At 33.3% G+C, this 23,835-nt stretch overlaps 3 protein-coding genes across 4 annotated transcripts in view; 2 read left to right on the top strand and 1 right to left on the bottom strand.

The window, feature by feature from the left end:
• LOC124532332 (poly(rC)-binding protein 3) overlaps nucleotides 1–23,835 on the top strand; it is a 203,276-nt gene that overhangs the window by 10,427 nt on the left and 169,014 nt on the right. The window lies entirely within an intron of this gene.
• LOC124532444 lies at nucleotides 1,727–5,212 on the bottom strand. Its single transcript, XM_047107347.1, has 3 exons — nucleotides 4,922–5,212; nucleotides 3,159–3,306; nucleotides 1,727–1,890 (listed from the first exon to the last, which is right to left on the bottom strand). Exons 1-3 carry the CDS (start codon nucleotides 5,210–5,212, stop codon nucleotides 1,727–1,729), a joined length of 603 nt encoding a protein of 200 aa, XP_046963303.1.
• Nucleotides 13,959–17,078, top strand: LOC124532442. Its single transcript, XM_047107346.1, has one exon. The coding sequence runs from the start codon at nucleotides 13,959–13,961 to the stop codon at nucleotides 17,076–17,078; it is 3,120 nt and encodes a 1,039-aa protein (XP_046963302.1).

Here is a 23,835-nt window from a genome sequence, read left to right as displayed (position 1 = left end):
TTTATGTTTGTTGTAATGTAAAGACCGTAAAATCGCCTACGTTCGTTATGTTTAAAATGTTTGAATGAGCTTGATCATTCATTAAAAATGTATACCAAATATAAACGCCGTAAAATGAGATACCGCTGATATCTAAACTACGTTCATTAATTGTGCAAGGCTAATACTAAACATAAAAAGTTTCAGTAAGCCTGTAGAGGAAGCCCTAAAAATGAGGACTCTTTCATTGTAGCCATGGAATATGTAGCTAATTTTATAAATTTTTTCAGTAATTTTGTCTAAGTGAATAAAGCTGTTAAAATGGAATATTACTGTAGTTTTGAACCTGAAAGTCAGTTAAGTATAAAAGTTTACAAAATACTCGAGTGTTTGGGTTATGAAATCTAACAAACTACAACTTTATTGAGTAACGCCGGTGCAATGTATTCAATGTTTCATTTTTGTTATGAAAAAAAATATTTTGATTGCTTATGAATAATACTAGATACAATTTTGAATTAAAACTATTACTCTTATAATTAACTTGCATTTCTGAGTTAAAATTATATTCTTGTTCACGAATATTGGTATTATATATACATAATATAGTTATTATATATATACATGATTGAACTTAATTATCTTAATTAATATTTTAAATCTATTTTTATTCCAAAAAGTATTAATGAAAATGTAATAATTGAATTTTATGAAATAGTAAAAATTTAATTAAATTAAAACCTATTAGTGAAAATCTCATAATTATTGTTTTAATATTATTCATTTTTTATAAATAAATAAAACACATTCGTAATAAATACTTAAAGCTCTTTAGCTTAGTAGTAGTAATAAGTAGTAGTTAATATATTTTACTATATGTTTATTACATATTAAATGAGATACGAGATCGATATTCAATGTTTTTTGTATTAATAACGATGATATTAAAAAAGTCTAAATATTTAAATATAAAAAATTTAAACAAATAAATAAAATTTTCATTACACTAAGCCACTCCTATGTAAGGTCGAATTAAACATTTTGGCTCCCCTAAGCAAAGCTCTTCTCGAGGCCCCTTTAACCTTTCCTAACATTCTAAAATATATTATTCTACCACAATGCAATTTGATTCCATATTGTGATTTTTTTTATAATGGGCGTTGCTATATTGCCATCATCCTATTCAATTAAAATAAATATTTGATTTCAATACTTTTTCTAGCCCTACACTGCCTATTGGATAATACGGTCCTGTCCTTACATATGTCGAATAATCTAATATGAAATAAATGATCCGTATACCTGTCTGAAATCAATATGCCTTCCAAAAGTGACAGTAACCCAGAAAAAATAGAATAAATATATGTTTGTTTATTTGATTATAAAAACCGCGAGGTGAGCCGGAAGTTGACTTAGATACTTGTTACATTGAAAAAATGTTTGCGATTTAAGTAAGTATAATTGACATTAAAAAACATAATTTAAGCACACACCTATTAGGTATTTATGACTTTGTACATATTTGTAAGTTTTTATGGGTGCACTACTTACCAAGAATTTGTATTCTTTCTTTTTCTTAATTTCTGTCTGGGATTGTCTGAAGGAGATAACTAATTAGAATTAATAACACATACGGTTCATCACTACTATTTATTAGTTCAAAACAATTGAATGCATTATAACATTGTGACTTACAATAAAGTATAAAGTTAAAGCGAGTAAAACACTTATAGTGAAGACAATACATTTATAAATCAAACTGCAATAAAATAATGATATATGTCACACAAATGTCGATTATTCCTGTAATAAGAGTAAGGTCTAAAGAAAACAATCCGTAAATGGTATATTTAGGTGGACGCGTCTCGAGATAGTTGAGTGTAGTAAGAATCTCCGCATGTAAATCTTCATCTGTAAAAATATAAATTAAATTTGATATTAAATTCAACATTTTCGGTTGTGGGGCTTTGTGAAAGCCCACCATGCGTCTGGGTAGGTTACCAAGAAGTAGTAATACTATTTATTGTTATGTTGCTTGTAAGGTCAGTGATCCATTATAACTACAGACACAAGGGACATAACCTATAACGAAGATTGTTAGCGCGTCGGAGATGTAAGAATAAAAAAATCTTATGATTCTAAATTCCAATGCGTATGCGTGGTGACTTACCATCAGGTGACCCATTTACACCATACACCTATTTCATAAGAAAATTAATAATATCCATTCCTAGCCATATGCCAGATGGTCAAATGTTTGAGAATATTGTGTTCGATCGGGTTTTCGAAAGCCTGTTTCGTTTACCATTCAACACTCGTTAGTAATTCTATAGCAAGAAATACATCGTCTGTATTGCTTGATTCTGGTTGTTTTAGTTTAAATGGTGATGAGCCACTGTGATTGGTGAAGTGGAATAAAAACTTGAAGGGCCTGAATCACATTTTGCACTTGTGCTAGATGTACAAGAGACAAAGATTGATACCGACAGGTCCGTCTGTTTATTTCACTAAATGAACAGAATGATATTTAATGTAACGTTCTTTCCATATCATCTAGGTTACGGTTCTCAAGCCGTGATATTAAGATAACACATTTACAACTGTAATTTACTTATTATTTTCTAAATTATCAAATCTTTTTAGAAGAATACAATATTATATTTTCTTTCCATTAATAGATTGTTTGATTGTATAAATATTTTAATTACGTTGATTCTATTGTGAAATACCGAAACTGGGTAAAACATTAATTATTTTAAGTTTATTATTGTAATTGTTGATTGATGTAAAAGACTAAGTGAAAATTATTTAGAGATTTGGTTCGCAGTGATCGTAAGTCTTTTCTATATAATCGAGTAAGTTTAGGCAGAATTTTTTTTTGTATTTGGAGTTTATTAAGATATTATGAAATTATTATTATTATTTAAAAATGATGTCTCGCTTGGATAAGAGTTGGTTACACATTCACACACAGATCACTTTATACAATCTGTCAATCGTTGCATATTAAGAACTAGCGCGCACTGGTAACTTTTGTCACGGCGACTGTTTCGTCACTCTTGTCAAGTCCGCGAATATGGACAGATGCAGACACAAATGTCACGTCGTAATGCGCGCGCATGTATGGAGATACATATTCATATTGCGTGCAGTGCGTTAGTAATAAAAAAAAAACTTACCGTCACAAAGAACCAATTGGTATGCCAAAATTTCTTTCATCCGCTCGTATTCGTTTAAAACCAATTCTGCTAATATCGCTGAATAAGACATCAGAATGCACCCCATAATAGCTTCGATAAAAAGCGTCACTTGTATTTTTTGATATCCCTGAAATATTTTTATATTAAATATCTATCATTAAATGAAAACATTAAATCTTCTATTTATTTAAGCAATAATAACTTACAGTGTCTAAAATATTTTTTATGTTTAAATAAATAAAGATAATCATTTTGATAACATTGACAATCGAACTGACGAGAATCTGAAAATTGAGCAATTATATTTTAATTCTTATAACTAATATTACTTCTATACATATAAATGTCGCTTGGAATTCCCTTAAAATTTTTAAAACAGTAAAAAAATTATCAATTATAACTGTAAAAAGTTTATAAACAGGTTATGTACCATCAAATTTATACCGCCTTTTCTTCGAAACACGCAGTCAAGTATAAATTTGTAATTGTAAGTAAATTTTTTTATTGTATAGATTTTTTTGTCAAACGTTGTGTTTTTAGCTTCAGTTTCATCATGTAATTTTACACTCAAGTGTTTCATACGAGCCCAGTAAAAATTAAACATAACATTACACGTTGTGTAGTACAGGTAATTTGACAGCGTTATCATCCACAAAGCCGAGTCTTCCAACGAGATCAATTCAAATATTTCCGAATAGTAAAAAGTTAAGCATCTTACAGAAATAATTGAGAAATAACCAATAAATTGTGCCTTCAAATTTAAATGTTTGATATCGAACTTTGATAAATTGTCAAATACCATAAGATCAGAATGAAATTTCAAACAATATTCTGAATTTGAAAATAACATAAATAAAATGTTGAACAAAAATTTTGGAGCAGAAATTATTGTTAATATTGATATTCGGAACGGCAAATGAATATAAACGATATATAAAAAGAAGGCACAATATAAGACGCAGTATAGTTTTGCAACATAACAAAAAAATATCGAAGTGTAAATCTCACTGTACAAACCAAATACCAATTTTAACTTTAAGAAATTTCTGAACGTTATTTTTTTTATCAAATTCATTGATATCGTTTGTGATTATTTTGGTTTAATCACACAATACGTATACGACATGTATTGTATCAACCGTGTTGGCATACACTAAATACATAGTTACTTAGGAAATTAAAGCGTAACAATCGGCTCACAGTCAGTGTATGTTCACATTTAATCATATTGTGGCCCAGTACCATTAGAATAATAGGATATCAAAAATGTTATTTTATCACTACTTCATCTTTTTATAGAATAAACATGTCTCTTTTGTTTGTACTTGAAACCATCCAGTGAATTAACATGACAGTAAAAGTGACAAATTTCAGATGGTAACAGCTATATTTAAACTGGACTTTCGTTGATGGTTTGTTGATGGAGATTTTTCCGTTACGGTTCACGGCACAGTATGTGTTGGGCCGACACTGGTTCCCTAGTAAATGGGGATTCTATCGTGGGACGCTAAATGCTTTGACACATGAGCTCGGTCTCGTTTCAGGAAACATTTTTTTGTCACAGCCACAGCGGAAACTACTGTATCGTAAATATAATATCTTTTTGTCTTGAGTTTTTTTTGGAACACGAGATAAGTGACAGAAGGGCTGTTGAATTTTTCATCAATTTATATGAAAATAAAGGATTTGAAAATTAAATAAAATAAATTAGAGTAGCTAAGTTATAGTACAAATTATATTACCATACAATTTATCGGCGATATATTGTAGTTAACGGCATCCAGCATGTTTTTGTAGACATATGTGACTTTATTTATTGTATGTACTTTTTCGTGCATTTGTTGATTTTTATTTAAGCATTTCGATTGCAAACGATTTCGTAGGAAGCTCAATCTCGTCCAAAACATACTGAATATCAAGCAGTTTGAAAGGTAGCTCAGTAGATTGGTCATAGACAGAAACATTATAGCCATAAACCCACGCATAAGTATTTGATCGATGTCTTGTAGCCTCGATATAACTTTAATGGTCATGTTTATTACGAATGTTATAAAGAAACAGAAAACACAAATCAATTTTAATGAATTCGAACGATATTTGATAATTTTACTCAAAACAAGGATGTCCGAATAGAAGTTAAGAAAGGGCTTCTCTTGAAAATATAATGAAAAAAATATATTGAACGTAAACTTCATTAAACTCGGAGTCATAAATAGAAAGCTTTCAAATGAATAAATCTCCGCTATTGTTTTCAGTATATAAACACAATAAAAAACACAGTAAGATTTTACTAAAACGCGCAAGATTTTTGATGAATTAAAATCAACATATAAGCCGAATATAGTTTTCAACTTGTAAAAATCTTTTAACGATTTCTTTTTCCACAACATATTTATGTATTTTATTTTGAGTCACACTTCTATCGCATACTGAATACAAAGTTGTCATTGAGTTGACAGTAATTTACTTATTCATATGATTTTAGTATGATTAAAAACTAAAATAATATTGGTAATGTTTTTATACAGGATAAACTATCTTATCTTGTATTGCTGTGTCATTAAATATATGAAATATTTGTTTTATAATACCATTATTGTTATAGGTAAAACCTAACGAAAAATATATTTAAAAGGGGATTTGTCACGAACATTAAGGAATCGGTGGCATTTTTATAGGAAATTGTTGATTAAGGGATATAATTCGCATCTTCAGTGTCACGCGGGATGCACATGCATTGAAATAGTTAAAGGTTACCATAGTATTGTCGTTCAGCGTGATGATAAACTGCAGATTCCCGATTAATAATCTTGGAGCTAGAGACTCTCTTCGGGATGTTTTTAACAAAGTAGGAATACTCACTATTGCGCATATAAATAATTGTATTTAACTAACATGACTTTGTATTTTTTAAATGTTAAAAAGGAGTGACTACTGAGTTTCTTGCCGGTTCTTCTCGGTAGAATCTACTTTCCGAACCGGTGGTAGCTTCACTAAATTGTAAAAAGACGATTCGAAAGTGCTTGTAAAATCCTACTTGAATAAAGTTTATTGATTATATAATTTGATTGATTCTTTGATCTCCCACCTTAATCTCGGAAAACCAAACCCGAGCAGGTAGTTCCAGCCACACCACACAACGCCACAGCTTACTGTCTCAGTCGCTCTGACTAGCCAAAGAAGGTATACAAGATGATGAAGAAGATAATTTTCGCGGGCCATAGTACAGGCAAAGTGCTAACGGCGTCCAATGCATCTCAGGCGTCGAAAGTTCAGTTGACCTACCTCACACGTGCATACCCATGGGCTAAATGTGTAAATAGGTAAGGTTTTTTTCTCTTGCTTTTATGACAGTAAATAAAACTAAAATAATAAAAAAATAAGTAATAAATGGTAAAGAGTTAGGTATTTTGACGGTGGAGGCGTTACGACCGCGGACATATAGGCTTCATAGAACAACTTAATATTTAACATAGTAATTATTCTACCCCTTTTTTTCTTAGCATTCATGTGACCGGTATTGAACGCAAACTTTTATCTTATTACAAATAATATCTTACATAACCTAGTAGTAGTATTTACCCGCCTTACCTACCTCGCTGTTACCTTAGATCTGCTTTTGAATTTATAGTTTGCCCATTTCGCTACGGACATTTATGAAATAGCGAGGCGGCTACGGATGCTTTGTTTCGGAAGTTCTGCATTCATTACTTCAAATAAGGGGCTTACTGCCAAACATTTCGTTCGTTTAAATTTTAATACATTATATATTTTTCTGATTACAGACAATACAAATCTAAATCATTTAAAAAAAAACTACATAAATAACTATTCCTTCATATACATATATCGCAATTATGTAATGCTATAAGATATTTGATTAGATGCGTGATCGAAGCTTATAGAGTGTAACGCACTAAATAGATAGATATAAAAAACAGATTGTTAAATAACATTTTTATGGCACAAATTCAAAATACAAGTTATTATAAAAAAAGTTTTACTTAGTTACCTAATTAAGTTACTATTATATAATATTAATACATATTATAATCTATCTGCTATCTCTTACATATTTTTAATAGTCTGTGTTTGCTAAAAAGTAGACACCACTTTATAAAAAATGAAAACTAAAAATGTATTATACTTATCGCATTGAAGAGGTCTAACGCAAAATAAACTTTTGCTCGTAATCAAACACCCACGCAGACAAAATCGCGCGTGAAATTAGATGTTCATAAAAATAAAGATTACAATTATGAAAATAAAATTTTAATAAGGTACATGCTTTAAATATCCACTACTTTTGAAATAGAAGTGGATAAAACTTAGATTTACATATTTTAGTGAGGTAGTCCTTTCGGTTACATATTAGACTCCCAAGCTTGATTAAAATTTAAAAATTGATCGGGTTCCAGACATTTTAATTTCATACAAATGTAAACGTATTTTTTCACCCGGTAAAAACCAAAAAGAAACTATATTAATAAAACCCGTGTATTTTTCATGACTTTTTTATTTACATGACCCTACACCTACACACCATATCTAGCCAATCTCTATAGATATTAAAAAAAAAAATGTCATGTAAGTGCCCTTTGATTTCAAAGCTACTGATAAATATTTTATAAACATCCATGCAATGAATAAGGGTGACAACACACTAGCTTTAAAACTTGTGTTAAATTGACTAACTTTATTATTGACATTATTTTTTTGTGCGAATTCGTACAATTAGGAGGGAGTTAGTAGTTAACTCAATTGTAGGATCATATTGTACATGATGTAAATTGTCTATTTCGATCTGAGAGAACATTTTATAATTTCATGATGCAGAAAAGGCAGTAGTTGGATACAATTCAGTATTCACATGGAACGATCAACTTAAAGCAAAAATATTGGATATGTCAGCACTATTACTATCTACATTGGTTTCTAGTCTCATTTGAGATGGAAAATCATATGTTTTTTTTTCTTTATTTAATATAAAAAGTACTTTGGAATTAGAAAACGGAATACGAGTAGATCCAGATAAGCATTAAAACGTGTGACTGGAAATTGCTGACTAGGTCTTAATATATTAAAGCATAGATCGAGAGGATTATTACTTACTTTCTGATCTTGAGTCTGTATTTTTTAATGTCTTATGTGAGTTTTAAGCGTTTGGATGACTTAGGGTAGTAAAAGTTACTTACTAGCACAAGGGAATCTTAACACAATTATCAAACATTGTGAGGTATTAGGTGGCTTTTGCCCAGCAGTGGGAGAACTGCTTTACATGATCTGTTGTAGTTTTAAGTAAAAAAAATACATACTTAGTATGTATGTAAGGTTGATGAGATCTATGTATCGTGTAAAGGTGATGTTGGACTATAATCAACAGTTTTGTTACAGAATTTAAATCTCACGTAGATCCATTATTAAGGTAATAAAGGAGTTCATAACGGCTGCGCAAACTTGCTTTACATTGTGTCTCATTATAGTAAATGTTGCATATTACATTCTGGCTTTTCAAGGTCATCTATTTCAAATTTTTCTTACCGAATATCCCTACTTGTTCTTCAGCTTCACTTTCCAAATGTATTATGTACATTAAATCTTATTGTCCTTGCATGACATTTTAAAAACGATCTAATTGCATCGTTACTCTCATTTGTTTTACGTGATATATTGAAAATTAAACTTTGTACTTTACTTTATGACGTTTAAAATTGAAGTAAAAGTAATATAATAACAAGGGACGACATTTTTTATGACGTCATAACGTTATCTTGCTTATAAGATAAACTAAATTACACGAATCAGTTGTCAGTCGCATGTGTGATTTGCATTGTGATGGCATCTGCGTTGATACGGGTAGTGTATGTCATGAGAAGTCAATAAAAATATACACATAAATTATTAAGAAATAATTTAATTCATTACAAATAAATCTACCAGCAAATTTGAACATTAAATTTGGGGCTTCGAGAAAATACTATGAACTTAGTTATTTGCATAAATGTGCATATGTGTGCGTAATTTTCTAAAATGTGTGTTAAAATATGTACATACACATTTTAATTAATAGAGTACGACTACATTTAATTTGTACAATACATGAACATCAACAATTGCATTGGACATCAATTATCTCTCCATAGCCTTAATTTGTTTTTTTATTTATTACTTTTTTCTATAATTTTCAAATAAATATTTAGGAAAACTTATAAAAAATAAATCATAAGTATGCGTACGGCAAACATTTTTTACACGTGAATTTAATAATTAAGATTACAAGGAGATGTGAAGTGATAGCTATATGTATTCGAAATCGTATCATAGAAATAAAAAAAATTAAAAAATAAACTCGGCGTACTACTCCGCATCACTAGATTCGTAATCACTGGACCGTATCAAATTAATTTAGAAACTTTACAACAATCCAATTAAAAAAGGCTATTAATGTTTACGAAATTTACTTAGCCAATGAATAAAGTTATAACACATGTAAAAATGCCTTATGCTTCCTCGATAAAAGATTATAGACAGTAAAGAATATATAAGTCATCATCATCATCATCAGCCTGATCTTGCCCACTGCTGGACATAGGCCTCTCCAAGTGCACGCCACTGTGGTCTTTCTCCGGCTACTCGCATCCAGCTCCTGCCTGCCGCCTTGCGTATATAGTCACTCCACCGTGCCTGAAGACGTCCTACACTACGTTTGGCGAGACATGGTCTCCACTCTAGAACACGTTTTCCCAAACGGTTGTCGGTTCTATGACAAATATGACCAGCCCACTACCACTTCAGCTTACTAATCCGGTGGGCTATGTCGATGACTTGTGACTAAAGAATATATAAGTAATTGTTGTATTTTTTGGGTTAATAATACACAATTTACATTTGTGATAGTATATGTATAAATGTAGGATGAACTACATACTGAGTTTCTTGTAGTTTTCACAAGTGAGACTGAGTTTCTACAAGGTTTCTACAAGGACATAATGTCTTGGTTTCAAGGGTTGGGGTTTCAATGGTAAGGGATGATTACAGCGGTTATTATCTATGGGCGGTCGTGATCAGATGGACCATTTTCTCGTCCGTCTACCAAAGTCATAAAAAAATAACTTTTGTTTCGGTACTATCTATCTTTCGGTATACTCGGATATTTCGAACCGATTTACAATTAATTGAATCTTGTATAACGATGATTTAATAGATTTTATTAAGCTCAAGAACAGATTATTCCAATAGTCTCCTAATATCCTGTTGAGCAAGCAAGTACTGAGAACTTTGATCGTTCTATAAACGATTAAAAGACAAGCATTTTAAGTACCCTTTCTTAAAAGAGAAAACATTTTTTATTTACCTTCAGAAACTCTTATAAATTATGAAAGCGATGGTGAAAGTCCTGATGGTGAATAAAAATGTCTTAATTATTTTCAAGGGCTTAGTAAATTTTACCAGCGAGAAATAAGTAATTTTACCTGAGTAGTTCATTTATTTTAAACATTGCATGTTTTTCTACGAAGCACGTCAAAGGATTGCTAAGTATTTTTTTTATGTCGGTTGAATATAAAAATAAATTTTATTCCAAGCCTAGCTATAGTCACGTAAGATTTCAAGAAACTATTGAAACGTTTGGTATCGTTCACATTGTCATGCTCAATAGAAAAAACCGTTTGGTCTATCCTGATAGTATAATAATTACTGTATCGAAAAAAACAGCGATAGTGTTTTGTTTAGGCTTGTATCAAGAGTACAACTAACTCACCAGTTATCCCAACGCCAATAAACGCTGCATTGCTGTGTTACGTCTAGGATAAGTGAGTCAATGTAATTACGGGCACAAGGAATGTAACATCTAAGATCCTCTTAGTCGGCCGAGCTTTGACTACATTAAGAATTAGCGTTTTTGCTCTGGAAATTAAGACAATATTACTAAATATATAATATTGTAATGAAATAGAAACTAACAAACTGATCCATCATATCAGGAAATCGTGATAGCTTAGCATCAGTCATACAAAACATTCCCGACAAAGCTATAAGCATTGACCGATCACTTCATGCATCCTGTCAATCGTTATTTTTGTATTGATAATGAAAAAACCTGCCATCACAAAGAATCAATTGATCAAACTGTTTTTTGTTTTAGCGAGTTCGTTCAACACAAAATTTGCAAGTGCATTGGGACGTCAGAATGGCTCCCAATAAAAATAAAAATACATAAATAAAAAAGGGACCATAGCGCATGTTGTAATCCACAAAATACTAATCTCATATAAAATCCCATTTAAATTTTCTAGTTAATTAAAAATAACAAGCACTTAACTCGTATTCACATACATAAATAATGTACGAATATATTTATTGCATACGAATTTTGAAAATATTGGCTATTCTGGTAAAAATTTAAACTTTATTTACAGTTTTAGATATTTTTATACGGTTTAGATGATTCTTGATCTACTTGTGTACGTGACCTCAAAAATGATACTATTTTTATTAATTCAATATTAGGATTCAATTCGTCCCGTATTCTTTCAACAGTTTTTTTTGCAACGCTCTTAACCACGTATTACGAAATACATTTAAAATTTAAACTGCGGTCGTGATTATACTCAAAAGAAAGATGAAATATTTTGAACATTTTCTCATTAGTATATAATTCGTTTATAGCACTCATTATATTTAAAAAAAGACGAAAATTTCTTCCTCGTTATACCATGATTACATAAATTAATATTTTGTTTTAGTTTTTCCAAGAACTTATTTTATTAAATTGAGGCTGAGTTAATAAAGATTAAGATCATATCGAAAATGTATATTAGTCTTTATAAATTGATCTTTACTTTACGAAACTAATTACTTATTTACGTCTTAATTTATATAGAAATACGAATTTGATCAATTTTATAGTATCTCAATTAGAAATGTTATATAATTCATAGTTTTGGATCTATTCACAGAGCCAGATTACTAGTAGTAATTTTAAACATTTATTTTATAAGAGCTAATTATGAACTTAAATAATATATTTTTAGCAGAACTTCATCGAAACAAATGCCCTCATTGCTTAATTTTTCTAGTATTAGTACCTACTCTGTAGTGTTCTGGATAGAACAGAAACATCGCGAGGAAATCCAAATGATCTAAAATATATTCGGAATGTTGTATTCCTTCCCATAAAGAAATTCCTCAGCTGTATTACATTTACATACCCAATTTCAAAATATTTATCTGCCTATTGTACATTGTACATACATTACGTACATTGTACATTATTAAATAATTTCAATATTGTCAAAGTCGTGTATTGCTTTGACGACGGTTGGGTATGGCGTCGAACACGGTAGTCCAATTTTTCTACATTTCAAATATTTATAAAAGATTTTTATACTTGTTTCTTTTTCTAGACTATAATTTCTGTGAATAAAATATTACCTTCCCTAATTGTGTACATACAATTATTTTCTTAGAACATATTAAAAAAATATATCATGTAATTATTTAATATTTGTAATGAAAGTTTTAGGTACAACTACATCGACTTACTTGAGCTAAGTAGGCAGTGTAGTTCAGCTTTACTAACGACAATCTTATCCTCACAGTTTCCCGCGTATCACAACGCTACATAGAAAGCCCTTTTATAGGTCGTCGACCTACCGCCATTCATAACCTATGCAATTGGATACGGTCCCAAGAAGTGATCTAAATAAAATATAAGCCATGGAAACTGCAGAGCTACTGGATGCTTACTAATGTATGATTTTAGATCATATTATTGTAATATATATTTAAATCACTTTTATTTATACGGAACCAAACTCACTAATTTTATCGTTAAAATGAAATTGTTCTAATTCAAATAAATAAGAAAAATTTCTTTAAATGCTAACTTTGAATCAAAATAGTTTTATTGCATTGAAAAAAACTACTGAGTTTTTTGTAGGCTTTTCTCTGTTGAATCTACTGTCTACAAGCGAATTTATTCAAAACTGCTCGCAAGATACATCTCGAATAAAGTGTATTTTGATATAATTAGTTATTTTTGGATGTTGTTATCTTAATAAGATCAGCCCTCTAAGTTTTATGTACTCAGTTCTGTGTTTTTAAATTTGCATTATAACAAATAAAAGAATATTATTATTGCGAACGATGAAATTATATTTAGATAAACAGTTATAGCACTATACACCGACGAACTTAAGTTTTCCTGTTTTTAATCGTAAAATTTATTAAGAAGGAAAAACTAACATTAAACCCGGAGTGGCGCCACCGTTTAGGCGTAAGCCAGGTGCCTGCGGCCAAACCAGCACCACACGTATTGACCCGTCATTCCTGTGGATCCTGCTGGGGTGGAGGAGAGGGTGGCATGGGTACTGGGTAAGCCCGTGCTGCCATAAAGTCGCCTGACCCAGGCGTAGCAGCATCTGCGAAGAGGACACTTCGCTCACCTGTCTTGCAGGTGGAAAACAACACGGAGAGAGGCAGTCACCGGTTATAAGTCGGCACGAATAGGCGTAAGTGCGGGCGCCAGGGGCCACTCTTGACAGTAGGAGGATCCATCGTAGATCCATTGATCAGCTACCGCCTGCTCTAAGTCGGGCAGCCCCCGATCAATAAGGTACTGATCCGCCTCAGCGTTAACTCGTTCCACCTGGGTGAACGGAACACAAGCCTTACAGCTGGACGTTGACGCTGTGACATTAACCACCCACTCAAAGGAAAAATCCCAAAGCCCATAACAACGCTGCTTACATGCGCTTTGCGACATGGAATGTCCGAACTATGAGGACAGGCTTCCTGAACACCTACGGAAGCCCCGATTGCGCCCAAGAACTGCGCAAAACTTACAGTATCGACGTGGAGCTCAAAAGGCTCAATATTGATATTGTAGCCTTACAAGAGACCAGAACCGAAGACGAAGGATCTTTGCGTGGAGCTAACTACACTTTCTACTGGAAAGGCAAGAGTTCCTCAGAAACACGAGAGCATGGTGTAGGTTTCGCGGTTCGAAACCAACTCATCAACGCCATAGAGACACCTGTAGGCGTTTCCGAGCGGATTATGTTCTTGCGTCTAAACACAAAAAGCGGCTTTGTCACTCTAATTTCCGCTTACGCACCAACGCTTAATTCAAAACCAGAGACCAAGGACCAATTCTATGACCAGCTCGAAGAGACAGTACGTAAGGTAAATCCAACTGACAGACTGCACATTTTGGGTGATTTTAATGCTCGCGTCGGTCAGGACACATCAGCCTGGCCTGAATGCCTCGGTGCACACGGCATAGGTAAGCTAAACGACAACGGGCAACGATTGTTGGAGTTTTGCTCAAAGCACCAGCTGTGTGTCACCAACACCTTTTTTAAAGGCAAAATGATGCGGAAAGTCTCGTGGATGCATCCTCGATCTAAACACTGGCACCAATTAGACCTTGCTCCGTCAAGAAGGAGGGACCTGCGGGAAACGCTCCACACGCGGGCGTTTCACAGTGCCGATTGCGACACCGATCACAGTCTCGTTGCTACTAAAGTTCGACTTGTCCCCAGGAGAGTCCATTCTTCCAAGCCGCTCGGTCGAAAAAAGATAAATCTTTTTAAGACTCGTGACATGGAGGTAGTGGAATCTTTTGGGAGACTTGTCCGTGAAGAAGTTGCAACTTGGGACAGTACGGCATCAGCGCAAGTCGAATGGGAAAAACTGAAGTCTCTTCTGACTGACACTGCAGGAAAAGTGTTTGGGTATCAAAAGATAAAATCTTACGACTGGTTTCTAGAAAACGAAGAGCACTTAGTTCCCTTGATTGACTCAAAACGCCAAGCCGCTTTAAATTTTCGCCTCAACCCTTGCGATGCGACGCGTGAAGATCTCACGAAGGCAAAAGCCGCACTCCAGCGCAGCACGCGCTTTTTTGCAAATGCGTATTGGACGGAGCTTTGCCAAAGCATCCAAGCGTGCGCAAGCGCGGGGGATACTGGTGGGGTTTACGCAGGCATCAAAAGAGCTCTTGGACCTACACCAAAAAAGACGGCACCTCTCAAAGAAATCGACGGTTCTGTTATAACAGACAGCACTCGTCAGATGGCAAGATGGGTAGAACATTACAAGGTTCTCTACTCGTGCACAGTGGACATTAAGCCAGATGCGGTGGAGCTTGTCCCGAAACTGGCAACTTGGCACGAGCTAGACGCCGCACCCACCGTAGAGGAACTTTATCTGGCCGTCAAGCAGCTCAAATGCGGAAAGAGTCCTGGTAAAGACGATGTTGTCACCGAAGTCGTCAAGCTTGAGTGCCTCTTGCCCATCCTCCACAACCACCTGGCTAAGTGTTGGGAAGAAAACTACGTCCCTCAGGATATGCGAGATGCTAACATTGTCACTCTTTATAAAGGCAAAGGCGACCGCGGCGACTGCAACTGTTACCGCGGAATATCTCTTCTTAGCATCGTCGGTAAGGCCTTTGCTAGGGCCATTTTAGGCAAACTACAAAGGCTCGCCGATCGCGTATACCCTGAGGCACAATGTGGTTTTAGGTACCAACGGTCAACTGTCGACATGATATTTTCACTCAGACAGCTACAAGAGAAGTGTAGGGAGCAACATACATCCCTAGTCGTTGCATTTGTAGACCTAAATAAGGCCTTTGACTCCGTGAGCAGAGAGGGGTTATACTCGGTTCTTGTCAGAATTGGATGCCCCCCGAAACTCCTAAGGATAGTGCAATCGTTCCACGAAGGTATGGAAGTCACAGTCCTGCACAATGGCAACATATCTACGCCATTTGACGTACGCTGTGGCGTTCGTCAAGGTTGTGTACTGGCCCCTACCTTGTTCGGAATATTCTTCTCGGTGCTTCTGAAGGTTGCTTTTGGGGATGAACAGCAGGGCGTCCACTTACACACGCGAACTGATGGTAAGCTGTACAACATCTCAATGCTCAAGTCCAAACGCTACAGGGAGGACCTATTTGTAGATAGTCTTCTCTTCGCTGACGACGCTGCCTTTGTTGCTCATGACCAGGCTCAACTCCAGAACCTAATAGACAAATTTGCCAGAGCTTGCCACCTTTTTTCAATGTCCATAAATTGTAAGAAGACCGTTATTTTAGCGCAAGGATGTTTAGAACAACCAGTCATCTTGCTTAACGGCGAACCTCTGCAGGTGGTTAACAAATTTTGCTACCTTGGGTCGCAATTGTCGAGCAATCTCTCGCTTGATGCAGAGATCGACTCCCGCATCGGCAAAGCAGCCTCCACGTTCGGGAGGCTCCGTTCAAGGGCTTGGGACAACAGACACCTTACGGTAAAAACGAAAATGCTTGTTTACCAATCATGTGTCCTAAGCACACTCTTGTATGGAGCAGAAACGTGGACAACGTACGCAAAACAAGAACGCCGACTGAACACATTTCACTTGCGCTGTCTTCGAAACATTCTGGGCATCACGTGGAAGGATCGAGTGACAAACGAGTCTGTCCTAGGCGAGGCACAACTGCCTAGCATCACGGCCATTCTAAAAAAAAAACGGTTACGGTGGCTGGGACACGTGCATCGAATGGAGCACATTCGTCTGCCAAGGCAAATACTGCTGGGACAGGTTGCGGATGCGAAAAGGTCTGTTGGGCGGCCTATGCTCCGTTACAAAGATTGCGCTAAGCGTGATATGGTTGCGTTTAACATCCCTAGCAGCCGATGGGAGGAACTGGCCGAGGACCGTGCCAAGTGGCGACGCCTTATTCACGCAGGTCAATCAAAGCATGACGATGCCTGGTTTAAAGTTCTTAAGGAAAAACGCGTTAGGCTTCAAACCCCCGCCCACCCGGGGGCGCATACACTTGTCGGGAGTGCGGCCGAAGGATCCTCTCTCGCATTGGTCTCTTTAGTCATGAACGCAAGTGCTGCTTAAATCATCTGTCATAGATGCAGAGGCCTATATATAAGCTTGAACAACAACTCAATATAAAATAAACTGACAGCATGTTAACTCTTATTTTGGAATGGTCAGTCCGCGCTAATCAGCTAAATTAGCGATATTAATGGGACTAGACAACAGATTTCCAGGCCTCTACAACACGGCGTCAGAGCGGCTCTAGGGCCATCCACGTACACGAAAACTACGTATTTTATATTTCCTAAATATATTTATCAAATAAGACAAAATCAAATGTCATTGCTATATTCATTGAATAAATAAATACAATGTCGTATACTACATTTCGTTCAATTTAGAATAAACGTTTCAATTTTACCGAATTATCATAATAAAACGATGTTTGAATACAGCGCCTTTTCCAATCGTATGATAATTTTATAAAAACATAATTTTAATATCATGTTAAGTTTAATCATTATTACTGGTTTCGAAATAGAAGTGGAGGTGGAAATTAGATTTACATATTTTAGTGAGATGGCCCTGTTACACACAGACAGGTTACATACTAAAAAATTTAATAACATACTTTAATTACCAAGATTAAATATTAAAGACGGGTGCGTCATTTTGTAATTACGAGACAAAAAGTTACTTCATTAAAGTCAGATCCTTATTATTTTTATTTCACAAGTTTGTAGAATACTTTATACTACGAAATATTATCTTCTTTCTTTATAATATAATATTTTTTATATATCTAAGTATACAATAAAACACATATTCATGTTTTTCGCTATGCTTCATATTAGACTCGAGTATATTCTCAATGGTTCAATGATCTTCTTATATGTATAAGTGGCAGGTTTGACGCTGATCTAAGGCCTATTGTTTTTTCTTCTTCCATAACGCTCGAAGGGAAGGAAAATAGTAGTTAACTGTTTGATAAAAAGTAAATGATACAGCGCATACATGTCCGTATTTTTATGGTAATATTGGAAGGAGCATACGGGCTGCCTGATGGGTCATCACTTAAATAATGGCGCTGCAAGAAACATTAACAATTCCCTACATCGCCAATGCGCCACGAATTATGGGAACTAATGCCACCATCTCAAATAAAAATGTTATGTTACTGGAAGTCTTATAAACGGTTTCGCTGTCTCTTTCTTGCACTCTTGACAATTTGTCTCCAATCCTGTTTTCAGCTCTTCTTGCTTCAGGTTCTTCTTCTATGGGAGGAGATCTAGAAGCTTTTTTCTAAATATAGTACCTCTTACTAAATGTGTCCAATACAATTGAAAGTTTTATAAAAATAAATGAAATACTATGTAACTAATACCAATTATTATCGTAGTATGAATTTTATGTTAACATTGTCAGTGACATGATCGATATGATTTGTCCAGACTTCTTCAATTCTATTTATTATACATTATAAAACTACTTCTAGAGTTTTATTATTAGAATACCTTTTTAAAAGTTTCAATTGGTAGAACTGTTTAGAACCTATTAAATAATAATAAACGTCGAACGTTTAACCTTCTCATGATTTTGAAATCGGTTAAAACCATGAATGTGCTATTAGGGAAATAAACACAGGGCCGACAGCGGCACGGCGTTACTTTCCATCATGTCTCATGTGTCGTGTACGTAGATGCTCAGCTTTACTCTGGAATGTAATATTTACATTAAAACTAATGATTCTCGCCCCGGGCTTTAGGAACAACGTAAAGCACTCCTGCAAATTGCGTAGTTATTCTCGAAAGAACTTTTATTAGTTCGCAGAAGATGTTTTAGAATTTTTCGAAATTAATTCCTCAGAAATAAATGATCGAAGGCTATTAGAATATTAGTTGTGATCATGTTTATTATGCTCATTACGTACACTCGAGTATCATATTTGTATTAAGCTTAGACTCGAAGACGATTTAGTATATTTTTGTTGACATCTAATTTAGTAAAAGATAAACAAATTGAACTGTATCGTGTAAGTGTCGAAAAAAAATAAAGCACAATATATAATAGCACAGTAAAATAAGCAACAGCATGAAGATAATGACAATGTCCTAGTAACCTATTTCAGTCATGGTAGTGTTTCTCAAGAAAAAGTCATCTACACATGACATTTAACAGGTGATCCATGTGTACTCTGACTTTTATAATCCGATGGGTGATAAAATCTGTGACGATCGATCGATCTGATCGATGAATGATTTCGTGCTTTCTGAGGCACGTGTATATACGCTGCCTACATCCAGACTCCTAATACTAAGAATACCCAGGAATCGTTGTATGTTGTTAATTTACACCGATATAGATATCATTTGAATGTTACCTATATTAAATATAATATTTAAGCGTTTAGTGATAAGTCTATGGTGTAACTTTTACAATAAATAAATAAATTTCGCAACATAAAAATCAAATTTGTATCGCTTACATGTGAAACCTCACAAGCTAGCCACAAGATCAACGAGGCAGTCATTAATAGTCAGTATCACATCCTTTAGCCAATAGTGGATGTATATATAGCAGTTAAATTAATATTAAATTTGCTAGTTTTGTTATAATAAATAGATTAAGATTTTTTTAGTTATTTTCACTCCTGGGGGTACAATTAGGTTACTGTCCGTGTTTTTATTTTTATTTATGTAATACAGATGACAACTAGACCTGCAATTTGCTCGCGTTTCAGGAGTTGCTCGTTAGGTATTAAGTATTGCCTTTGTCCAAATTCGTATACGAAATCTCACCAAATTTGGTTAAGTGTTTTAGCAGTGATAGACAGACAGACAGGTTTATTATTATTATTAATATAGTTATATAGATAAATGGACACTTTATTTTATTTGAACTTTAATCAGATCAGACGGCTTTTCAGCTTATTTGAACATCAATGTGGAAATTAAAGATAAAAGCCAATCATTATTATTTATTTTTGATTGCTGCTTTTAAACGATTGCTCTATAATGCCAGATTATTATTATTGCCGTGAAATTGAATATTTTATGTATGGTTACTATCATATTTATAGTTTGTTATGTTATTAGTTTATTTACTAAGTTAATATTTCACTAATTGAGTTTTTAGCCGGCAGTTGGACTATTTGATTGTGCATTTCAGTGCCAGTAATTGGCAAAGGCAAAGCCAGTCGCTAAAGTTATTACAAGATGTTAAAAAAATACGTAATAGTAAAATTAAGAGAAAACCTTGGATCATACCAATAATATTACCAAAATATTTATATTAATTTTAATTATCTACAGACATGGCACTCGTATACGAGGAAACATCTAAATGATATATTGTATTGAACTGTCCAAGGACTGCTCAAAAATTAATGTAATTATTTTAGCGTTCATGTAACATGCAAACATCGTTCAATTGTTTTGTTATCGAATAATTTATATGCATATTATTTTAAAATAAAACGTTTAAATAAAAGAGTACAGTTTTAAAAAATAAGGATTTATAAATGAACTCATTTAAAATTTACCGTAAACCCTACCTCATTGAGTGGATAAAAATACATAACATAAATATTTTATGTTTTGTGAAGTATATTTATATTAAATTGAATACAACACAGACGGACATCCGGCACTAATGTTTGCAATATTCATTTCATAATGGACGCTTGATTTTCCGAGTTAAATAACAGACAATTCGACGTCGTATCGCTGATACGCATGTTTAATAAAATTATAAATATTATGTAGCATATGCAGTGTACGAATAATTAATTGTGGCAAATTTATTTTATTAAAAATGCTGTTATTTAAAAATTGACTGATCTTAGAGGTAGTTCCTAGGATGTATACTATAGTATAACATGGAATATTTGTAAACAATTACAAGAGCTATTTACTTACAAGACTAGACATCCGTCTGTGCTTGCACAAAGCAAGATACCTTTTCGTCATATATTTTGCCGCCAAGATGTAATAATTAGTATTGTTGTGTTCCGGTTCAAGGGGTGACTGTAAATGCAAAAAGGGATATAACATGTTAGCTGAGCTACCAAGTTTAGTGGCGTATTGGCGATGCAGGAATTAATATTTTTTAAAGCGCAAATGTCTTTGAGAGGTAGATGAAAATAGCCCGTTGAGCATGATGGCAGTTTTTAATTTGATTTCATTCATTGATTAATTAATGAAATTCTTCTGTTATAATAAAGGGTTTTGAATTTGAATATCAATAATACTTGTAGCTTATATTCTGTCATTATATATAAGTTATACGTGATATGTTGTGGCCCAAACATTGGAAAAATTTTTGAGTGTAACCAAATATACTGTCTCCTTACTTAACGTCCCCACAAACGAGGTAGAGGCAGAGTACGAGGGTAGAGGTATGGCAACTCGAAAACAATAAACCGAATATAAGAATTTAATGAGGCGTCAGCTCCGTCCATTGGGATCGATCAACGCGTAACGACACTTTTATACGTTTAATATTTAACGAATTACGAATTTTAAGTGCATCTAAAAATAATACGTTTTTTAAACGGCTTATGAATGTTTAATGCCTGTGATCTCGTTATATACATACCCTTTTTAAACTTTTATTGTTCAATGGTACAATCTTTAACAAGTAATTGAAATGTAGACATATATACTTTGAGTATCTGTTTGTAATATTAACATGGCTTTTAACCAAGCGTATGCTTGCACGGTACACATACAAAAATTAACATTGTTTTAATTTTTGTTGTTGTCTGTCTGTTTATTCCGGCTAAAGCATAGAACGGTTAGGCCGATTTTGAGGGGACTGTCCCTGGCAGATAGTATTTTTAATAATATATATATAATTGCAGTTAAATTCAAACGTGTTCAAAGTCGCGGCATAGCTATTTATCTTAATATAATTTTGAGTGATATTGTTTCAAATCAAAAGCTAGATTTTTTATTTGTTGTTCCAGTCCGACTGTTTTTAACATAACTTAGCTATTTGTTGAAGTAACTGGAAATGTCATATTTTATTTCATTGATATGTTTATTAAACGTTTGGGTCAACAATCGAAGCCCAACTCCATCATATTATACTAAATTACCTACTTTGTAAGCGAAGCATTAATCAATAGAGTATGATTAATGAAAGCCAGCGCACGATCCTGATCGCTTGATGGATTAGCACCCCATATGGGTGTTGATAATTTTCTGAGTGCTACCACCTGCGGCCGTCTATTCTCTAAATTCACTCGATATTATCGAATAATATTTGCAACATCGATATCGCGATACATATTTCGAAATATCCGAGATAGTTCACAAATATTAGCGAACTATCGATGAAAAGTTTTCGGATCAGTTGAACCAATCTTGTTGTATGAGTTACTTATACAGAATATATTGTAGCATCAGCAAACCAATCTACAGCGATGCTTACGATGTACCATCAAATATATAAGCTGATGCTACACACAATATCAAATCGAATTAGCTATCGGTCTAATGGCTGCAGTTAGAATTAATAAATAGCATTGAGGATTTTTTGCCAAGCAGGTCTTAGTAGCTCAGATTTAAAAAGTTGTATCTTGATATAATACAATATTATTATCCAACGTATTAATTATAAAAGTAAGCAGATATCAAATATTTGAAAGAATCGTTCTACGATGTTTATTATTTTTAAAAAGCCAAAAAGGTATAAGATCAATTATGAATTTCCTATCATTATACAAAACATGATAACTGAATTATGGTACGTCTACGAACAATTAATAGCTTGTCATATTATATAATTTTCTTGATGACACGTCGATTTGTAGATGAATAATGGTTTGTGTAAGTGGTTAGTCTGCTGTGGTGTATTGCTTGTTTATTTTCGTAATTATGTGTTAATTATGAAAAAGTCTTGACATCATTTGGTCATTTTCTTTTTAGATATTTTATCTTATATAATAAAAAGACGAGTAATTTTATTATACTTTAGTAATTTATTTCATAGCTTGCTGAGTACTACCGATTGATACTCAATTTAATATGTTTATTTTACAAATACGAACTTCTTTGTAAAAATAGTACTAGGATACATTTATTTAAATTTAATTTATTATAGTAAATAATTTATTGCAATTGTTGATAAAAAACAAATGAAGTCAAATCAGTCATTGTTCGTTATTGCAACACTAAAATATAATTAAAAAGTATTTAAGGGATTTCCATTAAAAAAATCTTACCTTAGTATTTTATAAATACTACACAAGTTAAATAGTCAACAACAGTTTTCATTTTATTCAAAAATAAAATTCATGAAAATGATTGACAATCTAATAATTTATTTATTAAAGTCTTTTAATTCGATTTTTTGGAAAATATTTTACTCCATAATATTAAAGAAAAATATACATGGCATTGAAAAAAAAATATCAATCATAATGCAACCTCTTTCAGTTCACCAACAGAATATAATTACGAAAATGAAATGCAAACTTTTCTTTAGTTAACTCCTTCAGGAAATTATTTTAAAATCATGCACGTACTTTTTCGTGTTTTATAACAGAAGTAATATGAAGTTTCGTAGTTGTAAGCACAATTATATTTGTTGTAAACAAGTTCAAAATATCATATCATTTTAGTGTTTTTTTACTTTATACACAATCTCAAAACAATTTAAGTACAGTAGGTATATTCCAATATTACCAAAATTTTAAATAAGGAACATAAGGTCTACTTTCTTAGCGGCCGTCTACGTTATTCAGATGGAGTAGATACTTACTCATCAGATACTCTACCGTCAAAACAGAAGTACTCAGTATTGTTGGGTTCGCAGGGTGCGTGAACAGGCA

This window comes from Vanessa cardui, chromosome 9 (genome assembly GCF_905220365.1).
Source record: "Vanessa cardui chromosome 9, ilVanCard2.1, whole genome shotgun sequence".
NCBI lineage: Eukaryota > Metazoa > Arthropoda > Insecta > Lepidoptera > Nymphalidae > Vanessa > Vanessa cardui.
Note: the sequence above shows the minus strand (reverse complement) of the source record. Positions and strands in the feature narration are given on the sequence as shown.

What these genes read in the sequence shown, in the direction of transcription:
- LOC124532444 (XM_047107347.1), bottom strand. Translation starts at nt 5,212, where the DNA reads ATGACCATTAAAGTTATATCGAGGCTACAAGACATCGATCAAATACTT. An exon ending in TATCGCCGATAAATTGTATG is followed by an intron (nt 3,307 to 4,921) that starts GTAATATAATTT and finishes AAAATATTTCAG; the next exon opens with GGATATCAAAAAATACAAGT. An exon ending in CCAATTGGTTCTTTGTGACG is followed by an intron (nt 1,891 to 3,158) that starts GTAAGTTTTTTT and finishes ATATTTTTACAG; the next exon opens with ATGAAGATTTACATGCGGAG.
- LOC124532442 (XM_047107346.1), top strand. Translation starts at nt 13,959, where the DNA reads ATGAGGACAGGCTTCCTGAACACCTACGGAAGCCCCGATTGCGCCCAA.